The sequence below is a fragment of the Phaseolus vulgaris genome, chromosome 3, assembly GCF_051622355.1.
Source record: "Phaseolus vulgaris cultivar YP4 chromosome 3, ASM5162235v1, whole genome shotgun sequence".
Lineage (NCBI taxonomy): Eukaryota > Viridiplantae > Streptophyta > Magnoliopsida > Fabales > Fabaceae > Phaseolus > Phaseolus vulgaris.
Window position 1 is genome coordinate 52,046,566 of NC_143500.1, and position 18,820 is coordinate 52,065,385.

General features: G+C 27.5%; 2 protein-coding genes across 2 annotated transcripts; both read right to left on the reverse strand.

Annotated features, from left to right (window-relative positions):
* Positions 1-8,412: 8,412 nt before the first annotated feature.
* On the reverse strand, positions 8,413-9,174 carry LOC137805703 (uncharacterized). The gene has a single exon (XM_068605639.2). It carries the CDS (start codon positions 8,999-9,001, stop codon positions 8,492-8,494), a length of 510 nt encoding a protein of 169 aa, XP_068461740.2. The 5' UTR covers positions 9,002-9,174; the 3' UTR covers positions 8,413-8,491.
* Positions 9,175-13,656: 4,482 nt separating this feature from the next.
* On the reverse strand, positions 13,657-15,805 carry LOC137805984 (ammonium transporter 2 member 3). Its single transcript, XM_068605859.2, has 3 exons — positions 15,129-15,805; positions 14,717-15,002; positions 13,657-14,323 (listed from the first exon to the last, which is right to left on the reverse strand). Exons 1-3 carry the CDS (start codon positions 15,732-15,734, stop codon positions 13,761-13,763), a joined length of 1,455 nt encoding a protein of 484 aa, XP_068461960.1. The 5' UTR covers positions 15,735-15,805; the 3' UTR covers positions 13,657-13,760.
* Between the last annotated feature and the right edge of the window lie 3,015 nt (positions 15,806-18,820).

Genomic DNA, 18,820 nt, shown 5'->3' on the forward strand with positions numbered 1-18,820 from the left:
ATTTTTAAGAAAAAAATGATTAATTTAATATATCCGTTTAATAAAAAAAATTATAACTTTAATATATTTTACTCGAAACTTTAAATTAGAACATTTTTTAAATAATATCTTTATTTTTTCTTTACATACATTATGTTTATATTATATTATAAATTTATTAAAAAATAAAAATATGAATTTATATATATATATATATATATTTATGATAAAATTAAAAAATACAAATAAAATGTATTTCGTATTTTGAAATAAAAGTACCATGTTATTAGTGTTAAATAGTGATAATTAACTTCATCCTCCTCCACACCTCCGGATTCACAATACTTAAATCAGTATATCTGTAAACAATTATGTTTAAAATAAGTAACATATTTTTAAAATTTACTTATTTAATAAACACATAATTTGATTTTAAAAAGTAGAGAATTATTTATTTATAAAAAGACAAACTAAACCAGTAAATAAAAAAAATTCTAATCTACATTTTAAGAAAAAGTAGTACAAAAATAATTCAGCTAATATACAAAAATAAAAACATTTTTTAGAAAAAAAATATCTTTTGTTTTAATTTGTATACTTAAAATCCATATATATATATATATATATATATATATATATGATATTATAAATAATTCGTCTACATCATACTATAAAAATGAGAATATTTTTTAAGCACTTTAATTAAATAGTATTTTATAAACAATTATATTTTTATATTCATTGTTATTAAATTTTAAATAGTGTGTTGTGTCCGTGTCATACACGCGTATGGAATAATGATATTTATAAGACACGTATCGGTGAGATATTTAATTTAAAAAATATTTATTGAATTTATTACAGTTCTAACATAATTTTAAAATAGATAAATGCATTAATTTTTTAAAAATTCAAATTTATTGTATAAAATTTTATTACGATTTACAAATTCTTTTGAACTAGTTAGGAGAAACATCTTTCTGCTAAAAGTATATATAAATCCATTACCCTATCTTACATTTTAAAAATTATATTTATATTTATGTACTGGGATGGCCGACCGATGTACCCCGCTCGGCCGACTCAGCAAACCAAACCCTAACCCAAACGACAAGGTCGACCACATGGCACATATGGGCGACCGACATGCGGCGCTCAAGTCAAAGGTTGACCAGATTAGCAAGACTAATCCATGGTTAAGGAATGACCTAACTCAACCCTAATCGCAAACCAACCCCCTAATCCGACTCAACAACAAGGACACATCAAAGTAATATAAATATCACGCATTCTAAAGAGAAATGTACGTCATTATCTACAGTACTCTGATAGTCGAACCCTACTACCCCACTAACTTGAACGTTGGAGTGTCATCTGCAGGTACCCCACCCGTCCGAGGAGCCACTCGACAAGAAAAAACAGAGAAGGAGTGTGGAAGCCGTAAAGACCGACCGAATAACACCTGGAATCAATCGTTCTCCCAGTGCACAAACTAGTTCGAGAACAATTTATATTTGTATTTGTATCTGTATTGTATCAATATCCGTTTTAATTACAAACTATTATGGTTGAAAAAAACTTATGTATACTTATCTTTTTATTTGCGTTCCTAATCGCATAATTAGTTTTTCAAATTAAACTAGAGAAACATGATTCAAGCATTTTCGTAAGTCATCCGGCAACAACATTAAAAAAATGTTTTCTCTGGTTTAGTTTAACAAATATTGAAATAAATTTTGGAGAAAGTTATGAAATTATAATTAAACTTTGCTACTTAATTACAAAACAGAAAAAGAGACATCATTGATCTCCAACAACCTACCTTTCCAAAACTAGACCCAAAAGTTCTTATACTATTGATCATATGTGTGATCCTAAATACATATTTATAATATCATTTATTACAGCAATGTAATGCGTCTATATAGTGTTCAATTTAATCTTTACTCAAAACAATAATTAAATTCACATCACAAAAATATAACCAAAACTACACTTTATTTGCAATAATTGATGACAATAACTCTAGTTATCAGTATCCTTTTATCTCAATTTGTTCATTAGTGTCTACTTTTTATTTTCTTTTCTTTTTCTTCTATCATTTTCCTTTTCCATCTGTTTTCTAATACTGTATTTATCAATTTAAATTATTATTATATTAAATTTTCTTATAATTTTCATTGTATGTAATTTTTACATGGTATCATATAATGTAGTGAAACATTAGTTACTTCAATTTATATTATTAGTTTTTTTTTTCAATTTGAACTGCATAAAAAAATAAAAAATAACCTAACAAATACTAAAAGTAATATAATAATAATTATTTTTTATATAAAATTAAAATAACTGCACTAAAATAATGACCGTCTGCTTTGAAAGTTATACTATTAACTATGTAGGATATGAACATGATCTTAAAAATATATATTTAGTTATTTTAGATATATTTTGGATTTTAATAATTTAGTTATTTCATGAATTGCGGAGATTGAAATACTGGTACATTTTGGAGTTATATAATAAAAAGACATAGTACTTTATTAAATAAATAGTACTTTATTAACGTATCGGTGAAGTACAAAAAAAAAAAAAAAAACTGATGATAAAATGTGTAAACAAAGTAATTGATCAAATTTATAAAGTAATAATAATAAGACATGTAAAACATTTTTTAAAAAACACAGCTTGACAGGAATTTCCCCCTAATAATGTTCTCCATATAAATTAAATTAAATTAAATTAAAATAGCTATTTTGAATGAGAATAATTTTAGGAACCATTATATATATATATATATATATATTTAGTCCACATAGGAATTATATATATAATAATAATAATAATTTTACGAATTTTAATTTTTTTTACGATTCTTTTTAATATTTTATTATATTATTTTTAATATTTTATTTTAAATTAAATATCATTATTTTTAAAAAAAACTAGCATATTAAAATAAAATCGTTTCAGAATAAGAGTTATTTATCATAATTCTAAAACACAATCTATTTGTTAACCATGGCCGTTAACCTTTTAGATACTTTAATAGAGTTTTCTTAATTTCTTTTATTTTTTGTAATTTTTTTATTTTATCTCCGCAAGCTAAATCTTTTTTTTTATTATTTTTTTTTTTAATTTTCATCAAGCGGTGAGCTTTTGAGGTTTTGATCAATCTTGTTAACAAATATTTACTTATTTCAAATTAAATTTAAATTTAAGTTATTTTTCTAAATCTAGAATAGAATTTAATTAGATAAAATAAATATTTATTGCTTATACTGAATAGCTTACATATTCAGAAATGAGATAAGATAAAGAACTTTATCTTTAAAAAAAAAAAATCTTCAAAAAATAAAAACAAACTTAGAAATGGGAGTGTCTCTGGTGTGGTTATAAAAGTAGAAGAGAGGAAGAGAACTTCATCTGTGAGTGAGAGATAGATTTTGATCTAATCTGCAATCTGCAATCTGCAAACAGGATAAAAATGAGTAGGGTTGAAGGAAATGAATGGGAGAGTGCATTGAATGATGAACTCTTCAACATTAACTTTGAGGATATTTTTGGGGTCTCCATTGATCAAATGCTTGGCGATGTCAACTACCCAGAAGAAACCAGCAACTTACAGGGCCAACCATTGTCTCAACAGAGCTTTTCTGATCATCCTCTCACACAACTCAATGAAAGCGTCACTCACGTTGAATCGGGTCCGACCCAGTTACCCGATAACCCGCCAAACTCCGAGCACCAGAACGGTGGTTGCGGACCGAGTCGACAGCGCCAGCCAAGGAAGACATGGAGCATTGAAGAGCACAAGTAAATATCTGCCAAGAACTTTCATTTGTTCTTTATTATTTCTTTTTATCTTGTTAAGTTTAGTGTTTAAGATTTGTATGTGTTTTTTTTGCCCTAGATTGTTTCTTCTTGGGCTTCGCATGTATGGCGGAAGTTGGAAAAAGATTTCTGAAAACGTTGTTCGAACCAAAACACCATCGCAACTAGCAAGTCACGCTCAGAAATACTTCATACGTCAGAAAATGGAGCCATCACAGAGGAAAAGAAAAAGCATTCATGATATAACTCTTGAACTGGAGTGACAGCTGAATGGAAAAGTTTACCAGAAGCTTCATTGTTATTTTTTTGTTTGGGTTTCTTCGGAAGTTAATCTGCATTATTTTTTATTTTTTTTTTATCATTTATTTCCTATTGTATATATACGTATCCATTTTTAAGTAAGTATGCATATTTCTCAAATATTCTTTTATTTTAATTTTTAGTTACATAAATAAATAGTTGTTTTGTGCATGGCAAATGTTCAAATTTTATTGTTATTTTATGTATGTGCATATGGTTATATATATAGAGAGATATACTCAAATGTGCATGATAAATGCTTATTTTCATAGAACTAAAATTTATAATCAATTTTTTTTGGATACATAAATTACACTGTAATTAAAATTAGTGATAAATAAGCAAGAGAGAAGAAATGTTATTGTTAAGAAACGGTTGAGGATTCTCATTTTTGTGTTTTTAATGATCGTTGGTGGCATAATCGTTGTTAAAAAAGTTAAAATAGTTATAAAATATTATATTTTTTTACAACGATTTTTTTGTCAAACGTGGTTATTTAGAGTCGTTCTTAGAATATTTTATACAAGTGTTACTTACCTTATTTCATAAACTTCATGTTTTGGAGAATTATTAGACGATTCAAATTTTTATCATGAATTACAATTTTGAAAAATAATTTTATAAGATGGAAATTTTATGTGAACTAAATTATATTTTGAATTCTTTTATTATTGATTTTTAAATCGTATTAATACTATAAAAAATCATTAAATAAAAATTAATTTTAGAGACAAAAATAATTAGTTATTATATTGACTAAATTATAACTAATTTATAAACTAAAAAATTATTGGTATCTAATAAAATAATTTTTATTATTAATAAAAATTTATAAAGTAGTTTATAAACCATTAATTACCAAGATTTTAACTATTAACTATTTTTGTATTCTAAACTACTAACTAATTTAGAATATAAAATATTAATTCTTAAAACCTTCGTAATTAACTTGAATACAAATTTAGAAACTATTTTCTAAATTTTTATTAATAATAGATATCAACTTAGATACCAATAATATTTTAATCTCTAACATAGTATCCAATTTTTATTTTTTATCTCTAAATTTGGTTGCTATATAATGATTTTCTTGTAATGTAAATAACATATGTTTTAAATTAATTAAAAACCTTTATATTTTTATAAATCTTTTCCAATAAATTGATTAATATTAATTATTTCAATTACTTAAACATGAGATGTTTATAAAAGTAAGATATATATAAAAAAAAGGGTGTTACACTTTTGGCTTGGAAGACAAATGTCTATAAGGTAGGGAGAGCTAATTAATTAAGTATGATTTTGAAGGATGTGTTGTTGAATTAATGTGACGATTGGTTGAGTTGAAATTCAATGAAATTATAAAATCTCAAATTCAAAGCAAATAGACAATTTAAGTTATTATATTCGTCTAACAAGCTTAAAATTCACTCAACGATATGAGTTTAAGTAATATAAAATATAATTCTTTTACCTATTTTATATTTTTCTTCCTCAACATTCTTTCTTTGAATATTAGTGAATTAAGAATTGACTGTATATATTATCATTTTTTTTTATGAGAGATGAATTGAAAGATGTAAAAAGTAAATAAGTAATTACTAGAGTGAATACTACAATGATTATATGCATATGTCACTAAGTAGCAATGAGTATTATTAATGTAAGTATTCAATTATGAAATATACAGGTTCTAATGATACTTTGAGTAAAGTAAACAAATGTATCATATATGATGAAGTGTCGATGAAAATTGTATTCATTAAGTTAAAAATATAATAACCAATACTCAATTAAAAGTGTAAAAAAAAAAATATCTTGTCATTGAGAAATGAGATCTATACTTAATAATTAAATTTTTAAATACATTAAATTAATGACAAATGTTAGTCTTTAAATTTGAACTTAATACTAATTTTTTTTAAGATACAAATTTGATATTGAGGTTAATTGTATTATGTATTTGATTGAAATGTTAATATATAATCTTTTGTTTTTTTATAATTTTTAATCATGTGCTATTATTATATTTTAACGGAGTTAAAAGTAAATTAGTTATCTTTATAAATTTATATTTTAGATGGTTGTTTTATATATATATATATATATATATATATATGTCAAACGTGTTAGGGTCCAACTCAAGCACTTAGGTGCGTCATCTTATCCACCTAATTTATTAAAGCTGGATTTAAGTTTGGTTTAAATGTTTAAGCTCGAACCAAACGATGATAGAGCCCAATAACACATATCTGGTGGTTGACCCAGACAGTTGGAAGCTCATATTGAAAATATAATTAAAGTAAAAATAATAATTGAATTAGTTAAGCACAAATTAAGTTGAAATATGGAGAGACTACACTCATATAGTTATTTTATATTCAGATTTTGATTGTTATATGCTCTCACTGACTTGATCGGCGGAGTGTAATCAATAGATGAAGTTTCTCTCACCATGAATCATTAGCATCCCAAAATAGAAATAGTAAAAAAGAAAAATTAGCCCAAAGTCCACCACCAAGATTCGACCTAGGTAAACCGACGAGAACAATAAATAAATATATATATATATATTGAAATTTGTAATATTTAGATTTATTTATTTGTGTGTTATACATTTTGGACATAAATTACAATAGATTAATGCTAAAAAAAATATCTTTATAAAGTATTGGATGAAACTTAGAAATTAACAAATTGAAATTCTCTCAGTTCCTTTTTATACTATAACAATTCAAGACTTCAAGTCATATTTGAGTCTCTTTAATTTTGCTTCATAACAACTAACCCTTCTTTCCACATATGAGTTCCATCATTTTTGTTAGATCTTTAAACACCGAAACAGTGTTCCATACATTCAACGTTCTAAAAGGTTTTGAACTTCAATCTGCAGCCGTTGACTTAAGACTAAATAACAGTGATCGGTCACTTGTCGAGTTCTTATATATTACTTTATGTGTGGCCAAAATTTCTACCAATAAAAAGTAACCATGATATTGACTTATATAACATACATTTTAATGACAAAATATTGACAAGTATACTCATTACTTAATTAACTTCTACGACAAGGTAAATATTCTTGACAAAATGGTTAGAAATTATCTTTTCTCACAAAATTTCATTAAAAAAAAATTATTAAATAAAAATTAATTTTATAAATCAAAATAATTAGTTATTATTTAATAAATTAGAGACCATTTTATAAACTAAAAAAAAATTATTGATATTTAAAGTAATTTCTATTATTAATAAAAAATTATAAAATAATTTTTAAATTGGTATCTAACCATTAGCTACTAAGGTTTTAGCTACTTATTATTTTATATTCTAAATTAGTCTCTATTAGTCTTTTAGACACTAATTTAAAATCTAAAACATTAGTTGCTAAAACTTAGATAGTTAATTTAGATACAAATTTAGAAATTATTTTATAATTTTTTTATTAATAACAGAAACCACTTTAAATATGAATAATCTTTTAGTCTCTAAATTAGTATTTAATTTAGTTAATATAATGACTAATTATTTTTTATTTCTAAATTTGATTACTATTTAATGATTTTATTGTAGTGTTCGATATGGTTTATGATAAATTTTTTGTGGTAAAAGAAAATACTTTTTAGTAAATATTATTTATTTAGGCATATTTACTCCATTTATTGTTATTTTTAATTATAAATATACTTGTTTATTTATATGAAATATATATATATATATATATATATATATATATATATATATAATTTAAATGTGGTATTTTGATTTAGTCTATAAAGTAGTATGGTGAGAATTTAAATTATTTTATTATTTGTTTACAGATGGTTAAGTTTTACATTTTATAAATGTAAAAGTAATATGCTTAAACTTTTTAAAACTACACTTTCGGTTATGCATGGAGAAAAACACAACTTTATCTTTATTCAAAGAGTAAAAAGAAAAAGGATAGTTTAAAAAAATCTTATATAATAAAAAATAAATTTAAAATTAAATTATATGAAAAAATATTAAAATAATAATATTAGAAATTATAATATAATTGTATAAAAAATATGAATATTGCATGTATCACTCTATGAGGAGAAAACTCATCAAAATCAGAAAACTGTCACAATATTTGGCATGCTTGAAGACGAATCACCATTATATCACTTCTATTCATCAAAAAGACAACTCAAAATTGATGAAACTAATCCAATCCACATACAAAATTCTTCACACTGCATATACTAAAAACTGAACATAGATTGCACACTGCATTTTGCTAAAACACTACATATTTTATTTTTGTTTCTCACCATAAACATCACAAATACAATTGCACATAACTCAAAGTAGCATTCTAAATCACTTCTCTGCTACCACAAGGCATGGAGATTCACCTTTCCATAATCACCTCAAAACGGGGCAATGATCCAGTGCCACTTGCAAAACTCTTCATTGCACCCAACGATGGATATCCCTCTGTGCTTGCTGCTGCTTTCTCTTCCAACACAGAACCCTTCTTACTTTGTTTTCGTCCCTCCACACTGATTCCCTTGAAAATCCACTGCAGAGACTTCTTCTTTTCACTACATGCAACAGCATCACCCTCTTCTGTTGGAACCCTTTTCTGTCCACGAACCTTTCTCTTTTTTCTGCCCTTCACTTCACCCATACAAGACACCTTCGGGGAGGAAGGCTCTTGTGCACTGAAGCTTTCGCTTCCACGGTTTCTTCGAACCTCCATTGGAACAATCGAGACTCTATGTGTAGGTGATCGACATCCTCTTGTGGGAAAATTCCCAATAGGACTCATATTAGGGTTTTGAAAGGGCACTGAAGCTACTGGTTGCGTTGGCATAAACTTCAACAACTTGTCTTTGATTCGAGACAGTATCTTCATCATGAATGGATATGGTTTTGTGTTATGATCGAAGATCACAAAATATGGCTATGCAAGAGAACAAATAAGGCACGGGAAATCAAAGACAAATGAAAGTGATAGTAGCAGATTAACCAGAAAAAACTACAGTTTTCTATATGAGTTCGATCACCCTAAACCTGAAGTGGTTTTTATGTATTGTTGGATAAAAAAAAACCAGAAAGAAACGGAAGATGAAGAAATTAAAGAAATATATGGTTGACACTCATTGATCTCAGAGGTTTTATAGACAGTTCAGTATTTTTGAGACTATGGAAGACGATGAAAATGTTGCCCAAAGGCCTGCGAATCCGAATTGAAGATACGATAATAATATATAATCAGTTTTAGAAGTTTGGAATCACAAAATAGGTTAATTTTATTTACATGGTATTCGAGATTTTTATTCTATCATTAATGAATAAAAATTCATTTTGGATAAGTTTTAAAGTAAGAACTACAAACATTAACCATCTTATTCGTTAACCCTGTACAATTGTAGTATCTTTACAATATCAGTACAATTTAATCATGTTCATAAAAGAAAAGTTGTATGGTGTTAATTTTAATGATTTGCATGAATATTATGTTAATAAAATTAAATATTGCATTGATATATTTTAAAATTTTCCTCTTTCATAGAGATTTGAAAATTTCCTTTTTGAAATATATTTTATAAACTTCTCCATGTCATAATTAAAAAAACAGTAGTATCATATTATACTATATATATAAGAAAAATAATGTCCCTATGGATTTGTAGAAATATTATTAATATTTTGTGAAGTTTATTTATAAAAACTAATATATATATATATATATATATATATATATATATATCACTACAAGAAAAAATTATTTTAGTTGCTAACAAAAAGCAAGACTATAAAAAAGAAGTCATTATCAAGGATGAAGTCTACTCAATTTTGACACAAAAATAAATGTCAAAATGGTGTCCACAATGGAAACCTTTAACTCACACTAAAAATTATTAAAATAATAATAATAATAATAAGTTAGGGTCTAGAAATGAGAACACAAAGTAGATGCAATGAAAACAAATTAAGTGACAGAATAATATTAAGTATAATGGAAAACACAAAGTGGATGCAAGTTAAAAATTATTAAAATAATAATAATAATAATAATAATAATAAGAAGAAGTTAGTGTCTAAAATGCGGACAAAAAGTAGATGCAATAAAAAAATAAGTTACAGAATGATATTGCGTCGAGAATAGGGACACAAAGTGAATGCAAATTAATATTTTATTACATTTAACGTAGGTCCAAGCGACATTAATATTTGTTTCCCAGGTAGTATTCCCAATGACGACAGTTTACTCACATTTGTTTTCTTACGTAGTGTCCCCAACTACGGTAAATTTAATTATCTAAAGATCACCTATCGACTAAAGATTAAGACATTTCATAGTATGTAAGTAGGTGCAAACCTCACCTTATAAGCTATTTTTAATAATTATTTAATTTTATATTCATTTTAGTGTTCCCAAACCTATGTTAAAGTTAAATAATATATTTTTTTTAATGTAGACTTAGTCAACACTACCTCTCTTTTGGTCTTTGCATTGCTCTTTTAGAGACTTTCCCATCATTATTTCTTGTAGTGTATATATTTCAAACTTTCTTTTTCTAAAATTGTTTTTTTAATTTTTTAGTTAGATAATACTGTCATTTTATGTAAGAATATATATATATATATATATATATATATATATATAGTCACAAATATACAAATAAATATTTTTTCCTGGTATAATATGACACATTTTTAATGTAATTAAGATGTTAAAAAAATTTGTGAAAAAAAACATGATAATAAAACAAAATTTTGATATATATATATAAATTAACATTTTCCTTTTTTTTCATAATTAAAGATATCTCAAATGTTTCCATTTTATAAATATATTTTTTCATGCATCCAACACACATTAATGAATCATAAAAAGACCTTACTAAGAAATATAAACGCAGTTCAATTTGGTCACATTTATTTCTTCGACATATAAGGAAGTGACATAATGGTGATATCCTCTCTTTTAGGAAATAATGGTTACATGATTAAATCAATATAACATGGTAAATACGAGATTTCCAACTTTAAAAGATTCCTCATTATCAATTTATATGTTCGTTGAATGGAAAGATAACATTAGCCGAAAGAAAATATACCGATAAAGTATAATTATTGATTTAAAAAAAAAAAGAATTAGTTCTTATGCAACACATCATATAAACAAAACTTCTATACATAAAATATCTTGTAATTATTATTTTGTCAAATGGTTAGAAATCTCACATCGATAAATGATTTTAGATAAAATCTTGGACTTAGATCATATTTAGGTATTCGATAACTCTATTTTCATATTCAGATTGATGTTTATCCCCAATAATGTGTATCAACTATTTGTGATTTCAACACCTATTCTATTTGATGGCATGATGACTACCGGTTTGGAATGAAGCTTTTTGGCCGAAAAGTGGATGCTCTTGGACAATAACTAAGTTTCACCCTATTGTAAATCTAACAATGGTAGAATTTGAAAGAGCATTCTAGCTATATCTAAAATGACAATAACAATATGTTAGTCACTACAAGAAAATGATGAAATAGAAACCAATTTTTAGAGACCAAAATAATTAGTTGCAATAGTAACTAAATTAGACACCATCTTGGAAACTAAAACAAAAATTGGTTTCTAAATTAGTTTATATTATTTTCTATTATTGTTAAATAGTTTCTAAATTAGTCTCTAATTAGCAACCAAGGTTTTAGAGACTAAATTTAGAAACTAAATAATTGGTAGATAAAACATTAGTTGCTAATTAGATACCAATTTAGAAACTATTTAACAATAATAGAAAATAATAGAAACTAATTTAGAAACCAATTTTTGTTTTAGTTTCTAAAATGGTCTCTAATTTAGTTAATATTGCAACTAATTATTTTGGTTTCTAAAAATTGGTTTCTATTTGATGATTTTCTTGTAGTGAGTGTTTAATTATGAGAAACAATTTTTACTCTGCCTCAAAGGAAATCTTGACCTTGTGTTACAACCAAGGAAAGATTGACAACGAACTTCTCTTATTCGGTTGGTACTTGGATCCCTTGTGTTGTATGAAGTATTTGAAAAAGTGATGTTTTGCAAATTGTTCTAACTATTTGTGTAGGACAATTGGATTTGTTTTTGTGTAGGTTCTTGTTCTACTGTTGGTGTGGTTATGAAAAGAGAATGTGGCTTCCGGTCAGGATTTTTGAACAGGTTCTTATGATATATAGTTGTTGAGACTATGAACAGATATTGCGGCTCCCGAGCAGGTTAGTAAGTAGGTAAAGTTTCTTTTGGTTTTGAAGAAAGCGGGTTCAATTTGGAGTAATTTTTGTGGGATTTGTTTGTGGGTGAGGGATTTTGTTTTGTAAATGTGTTTGTGGGCTTTTGGTTGTATTAGGGGACGTTTTGTGTGTATTGTTTTGACTAAAGACTGGTTAAAAGGACCTGATAAGGTAGATGATGATTTCTGTTGATATGACTTACCATGCCTTTCAATTGAGAATTGATTTGGTGGTTTGTAGAGTCTAAAGTATGTTTGTAGATTGGCTACTTTCAGTATAAAGCTTGGGACACCCCTCAATTGTCTCATTTTATTTTATTTATTCTTTGTTGATAAAAAAAAAAATCGGATCACCTATAAAGAAATAGTCTCTCGCACAATTTGGTAGCCTCAGTGTGAGGGGTGTGTTGGAGATCTCAAATCGACTAGACATTAGGACATTTGATAATATATAAGTGGATGCAAATCTCACCTTATATATAAGTTAGTTTTATAAGATTAAATTAAACTTAAAGTTTACTTCTTAATACAAATCATAAACCTAACATATGGATATTCCTCTAAAATATTCACAAAATAAACCTAAATAAAACTAGTGCCAACTAAACTGTTATTAACTTTATTTATATTTAATATTTATATAATTAGCATAAGTTAAATCAACATTTATCTGATATTAAAATAAATATTTTTATTTATTTAAAAATTAAAATTAATTAATATTAACTCAGAGTTGAGAACTAGTATCATTAAACAAAGTTTATTAGTATCGGGCAAGTTAAAATTTGACATTATTATAAATATTTTTATTTATTAAAAAGTTTGTGTTATAGTGAGTGTTAACAAATGTATATCTTTTACATAATATAACATTAAATTTAAAAATACATTTTTAAATATTTTAACTTAAAAAAAATAAAAATTCCACGTTATAGTTGAGCATTACCTAAAACAAAAAATAATGGTGTACGAAAGAAAGGACAAAGTTGATTTTATTGTCTTATTCGCGTTGACATTTCTCTTTTTTTAATTCACTTTACAACTAAAAAATTATTATTTAAATAAAAAATATATAATTTTATTGAGAAAAAGGATACGTTATATAGGTGAATGTATCTTGTAAGAATTGTTTTCCAATCTTTTAAATAGTTGTGTTAAAGAATATTTATCCAAGTAAACCCAAATCTTCTGGATGGAAATCTTATAAGATTAAAGCATTTCATTATATATAGGTGGATACAAACTTCAACCCTATGAGCAGGTTTTATGGGGTTGAGTTAGACTTAAAGTCCACTTTGTAATATGAGCCATTTCGAGCCTATCCTAACAACGGCGTGAAGAGATGTGTTGGAGATTCCACATTGACTAGAGATTAGAGTCTTTCATCTAATTTTCTTGATTCTTGGGGAGAGGAATAGAAAACTTTCGGCGACAGAAAGAAGGAATGGTTGGACTTATATGGAGACGAAGAGGGAACCTCATTTTCTCTCCATCACCCCACAATGCGTATGCTTCTTCTCCATGAACAGCATCATCACCAACCTCAAGATCCTCTTCTTGCATCCGAAGATCCACAATGCGGCTTACAAGAACACAAACCAGGCTTGTAACAACCACATTCCAAACAATGATGAACCCTGCTCCAACTAACTGGTACAATATTTGCCGAAACCCTTCACCCACTGATTCCCCCTTACAAAAGCTGTAGACTAAGCCTGGGCCATATTGCTCATCGTCGCTGTACATTATTCTCAGAAGCTTCGGTTTCGCGAACACGCCAGAAAGAACACCCCCAAGAAGACCAGCCACTGCATGAGTGTGAAACACTCCTAATGTATCGTCCACACTCTGAAAGAATGCTGACTTTTTGTGTAACACCATCATCGTGTACCATGGAACGGAACCAGACAAAGCTCCCATCAACACTGCCGCCCATGAATCTACCAAACCTTTTCACATACATAGGTAAAAACATAAGCTTAAAGACAATGTTTTTACATGAATAATTGTTGGAATCCAACATCATACAGAGAATAAAGCATTTCATTTCTATTTTATTAATATGGAAGTGCAAATCTTTTTATTATGATCCATTTTGAACTTATTTTAACTAATGTTTATTAATCTTATCATCAGACTACTTCACTATCAAGTCATATCATCTATAATATATTGTCCCACGCAATAATTATCACTTTCGAGATGATGGAGATGTGTTGGAGATCCTACTTTAAAGTATTTTATTTTTTATAAAGTTCACCTTATAAACTAGTTTATGAGATTGAGTTACACTTAAAATTCACTTAATAATATTATTAGCATTATTCATGAATGTATTATACCTGCACCTGGTGTGATGCAGACGAGGCCAGTCATCATTCCCTGTACGGCCCCGGTGACTGAGCTCTTGGTATATACAATCATGTCCAGTGTAAGCCAAACCAGTAGGCTTGTAGCAGTACATAGATGGGTATTGAAGATCGCCAACGATGCAATTTCTCCCACTTGGAAAGTAGCTCCACCATTAAAACCTGTCCAACCCATCCACAAAAACCCTGCACCTCCAAGCATGTGAATTATGTTATTTGGTGGAAAGTTTTGCCTGTCATAGGAAATTCTTGGACCAACCTGCCATTAATGGGATTTACAACATTATTTTTGAAAAGTGAAGTTGTAGATGATAATTTGTGTGTAGAAATTTGAACATAGAATATAGTTTTGTAGAAGTGGTAGTGTTGATTTTGATGAATGTACCCAATAAGCGGCTGTGAAACCTGCAATGCCAGAAGATAAATGAATGACGAAGCCACCAGCATAATCGATTATTTTTCCTTGAAGGAAGCCATAGTTGTCCCAGATGCTGAATGCACCAACCGTGTAAGAGAAGGTAAGCCACAAAGGAACAAACAACATCCACGCATAGAAGTTCATTCTCCCGAGCAAAGAACCTGCAAGCAACACAACAGTGATTGCTGCAAAAGCAAATTGATAGAAGACGAAGTCAGCCATTGGAAAGAACCCAGTCCTTGACTTCCCAAGCAGAAACTTGCCTCCCAGAGCGTGGCTGGGCTTTCCCACAAATGGCAAAAGCCCGGCCCCAAATGCCATGCCATGAGCCCATGAAACCCAACAAATGAGCACACAAGCAAAGGCGTAGAGGGCCATGAAGGCCGAGTTCACAGCCCATTTTCTCTTAACCATGCTGCCATACAGGATGACAAGCCCAGGAACACTCTGCAGGCCCACTAAGGTTGCTGCCGTTAATTGCCATGCATTGTCTGCTTTGTTGTTCCACTCTGGTGATGCATCACTTGGCAAAAGCGATGATGGAAGTGGGAAACCGTGAGAAGTAGAACTCATGGTGTTTGCAAAATTTCCTGTGTCGTGGGGGTAGAGTTTGGAATATAAAGGGTGTCAGAATTCGAACATTTTTTAAGGAATTTTCGAAATAATCGACCAGTTGTTGTTTCTTGTTGAGGTGATTCGACATTACGCACTAGATTCATTTCAAAATTATATTGTAAAAGAGCTAAACTGGAGAATCTTAAGCCACTCTCAGCTGAAATTTTATAGTTTTATAATTTGCATTTGAGACAGGGGCAATTCACTTGTGACGCGAGGAACATTGTTCTAATCGATTTCATTAAAGAACTTAAATTTAATTAATAAATAATGATTGAGGACAAGGCAAGATTATGACGCATTTCAAACTTTAAGTAAATAAATTATCAGTTTAGCTCACTTGTGTGACTTGAGACGTTGTAAAGTCTTTTGCTTTCTTAAATTATTCGCTTACAACCAATAGCCAGCAATATTACAGTTTCTGTTTTTACTTTTTACTTTGTAATTACAAACATGTCACTTTTATTCTTAGATATTATTTGGTTGGTTATTTGTCTGCTTTACACTTTTTTTTTGAAAAATTATTGTTAAAGATTTTTTTTTATAGGTAAAGAAAGAATAAAAGTTATAAGAGTGTTTAAGGGATACTCTAACCATTATACAAGATCTTCCAACTCTTCTGGTACCACGAAACCAAAGTCTTCACTATACAATGGGCCTAAACAAATATTTGTATAACTCAACTCTATAAAATTGACTCAGTTTTATAAAATCAGATTATAATGTGAGGTTTGGACTCACTTATATTTAACTCTAGTCGACATTTAATCTCTAACATACACTCCTCACGCTAGTGGATGATCTGATAAGCCCAACAAACACTTGCTATGATAAATTTTACATGACTTTTGTACTACCGGATGGCCGAAAGGCCGACCAGACGACAAAGCCGACTAGACGACAAGATGCAAAGCTAAACACGTAATTAGGTATAAACAAGCCAACTTAGGTGATAAGCACGGTTAAGACATAATTGGGTCTTCGTTTGGACCCTAAAGCAGGCCCATAGCAGTCATAGCCCATCTAGAGCAGTATAAATAGCAGAAGAGACACAACACCCAAGGTAACTATTCATTCTCTACTCTTCTGGTACCTAGCTCTCAGACTGACTTGATCGTCGGAGTATATTCGCAGGTACTCCCCCTATCGTGTCCAGATCAAAGGAGATTCATTCGAAAGAAGCCTAACCGAAAGATCGGAAAGACGAGAAGATTGCAACAAGAGGAAGTGTTCTGCAGGGTTTAGGTCTTGTAAGAACAACTTTGATATCATATTGAGAAATGCATTTTAAATCTAACTTATGCTTATAAAATCGAACTTATAAGGTGAAATTTACAATTTTTCTTATACATAACTCGTGGAATCTCTAACAATTTGAGTGTTTTAATTTTTTTTTCTTAAATTATTTTTAGTATAACATTGCTTAATGTTTAATCACCCATTTAGATTTTTGTTTGTTTTAATTCTTATTTATTATTTTTATTTTGTATTATGTTATCTAAGGTCGTATGTTCAATTGAAGCTAGAAGTTGCTTAAGTGGTTTTTTTCCTAATACACTTTTTTACATAAAGTACTATTGAGCTGGTAGATGAACGATGTTTTATAATAAATAAAAGACACTCTTTGATATCATTTAGAAGTGAATTTGACCTTACTTAGTTTTATAAAATTGATAAAAGAATGGTTCTTTATTTATTTTGGCAGTAGTTCTAGTATAGTAAATATAGGACTTGTCTTCTCCTTAATCCACCTCCTTATATGTCTACTATTATTAGATTTTTTTTGTCAGCAAAATAAATCTGATAGATCAAAATTGGAACTATTACTAGGCTTGGTACTAGGATAACATGTGAGTAACTATTTTAAAGGTTCTAAAATAAATTTTGATATCATTGAAAAAAAAAAAATCAATTTTAAAAACACAAGCTTTGTAAAGTGAGAACGACTCATACTTACGAAATATATTTTGACACTATTAATTTAAGCTTTTTTTAAACAAATCTTTTCACATCAACCTTAAGGGACTATTTTAATAAATCTAAGATAAACTTGAATACAATTTAAAAAATATTTTAGATTTAATTTAATGCTACAAAAGTCATTATAAAGTAAGAATTATCCCAAAAAGCAAATGATGATGACTCCTTTTTATTTTTCTAAACTGCACTTATTTTCTACATGAATTTTTCTAAGAATACCATTTGACCAAAATGATGTTTTAAATAACAAGAAAATTATTAAGTAATAACTAAGTTTAGAAACTAAAAATAATTAATTATTATATTAATTAAATTAAATACTAATTTAAAGATTAAAAATTATTCATATCTAAATTGGTTTTTATTATTAATAAAAATTTGTAAAATAATTTTTAAATTTGTATATAAATTAGTTATCTAAATTTTACCGACTAATATTTTAGATTTTAGATAAAGTAGTAGTTAAAACTTTGGTAACAAATAGTTAGATACCAATTTAAAAACTATTTTATAAATTTTTGTTAATAATAAAAACTATTTTAAATACCAATAATTTTTTTAAGTTTATAAAAAAAAAATTAAATTAATCGAATAATAACTAATTATTTTGATCTTTAAAATTAATTTTTTTATTTAATAATTTTTTTTAGTGTATAATAAAACCTATAAGCTTAAACTGTACAATAGTTTTTCAAAATAAATTCTTCTTCTTTTATGTGTCATAATGCTTATTTGTTTGCATTTACTAAATAATCAGATTTATTATTTGTATGTGTGCAAACAGAGATATTAAATGAGTCAATTAATGCATCCATATTTTGAAAAATAAAACATGAGTCAATGTATCAAAAGAAGATCAAACACAGAGAACATAAAAGAATAATAAATAAGATTGATCAAACCTATGAAGAGCATCTAAAGGGACATTTTCTGAATAAATATTAATATCCAAATAATATTGTAACTGTTATAACTTTCATATCTTCACTCTATTACTTCATATTTTTAAACAACCCCTCTTGTTACAGAAAATCCAAAGAGAGTGAACACATAAATCTTGTTGA

What these genes read in the sequence shown, in the direction of transcription:
- LOC137805703 (XM_068605639.2), bottom strand. Translation starts at nt 9,001, where the DNA reads ATGATGAAGATACTGTCTCGAATCAAAGACAAGTTGTTGAAGTTTATG.
- LOC137805984 (XM_068605859.2), bottom strand. Translation starts at nt 15,734, where the DNA reads ATGAGTTCTACTTCTCACGGTTTCCCACTTCCATCATCGCTTTTGCCA. An exon ending in GTTTCACAGCCGCTTATTGG is followed by an intron (nt 15,003 to 15,128) that starts GTACATTCATCA and finishes CATTAATGGCAG; the next exon opens with GTTGGTCCAAGAATTTCCTA. An exon ending in CTGCATCACACCAGGTGCAG is followed by an intron (nt 14,324 to 14,716) that starts GTATAATACATT and finishes GTATGTGAAAAG; the next exon opens with GTTTGGTAGATTCATGGGCG.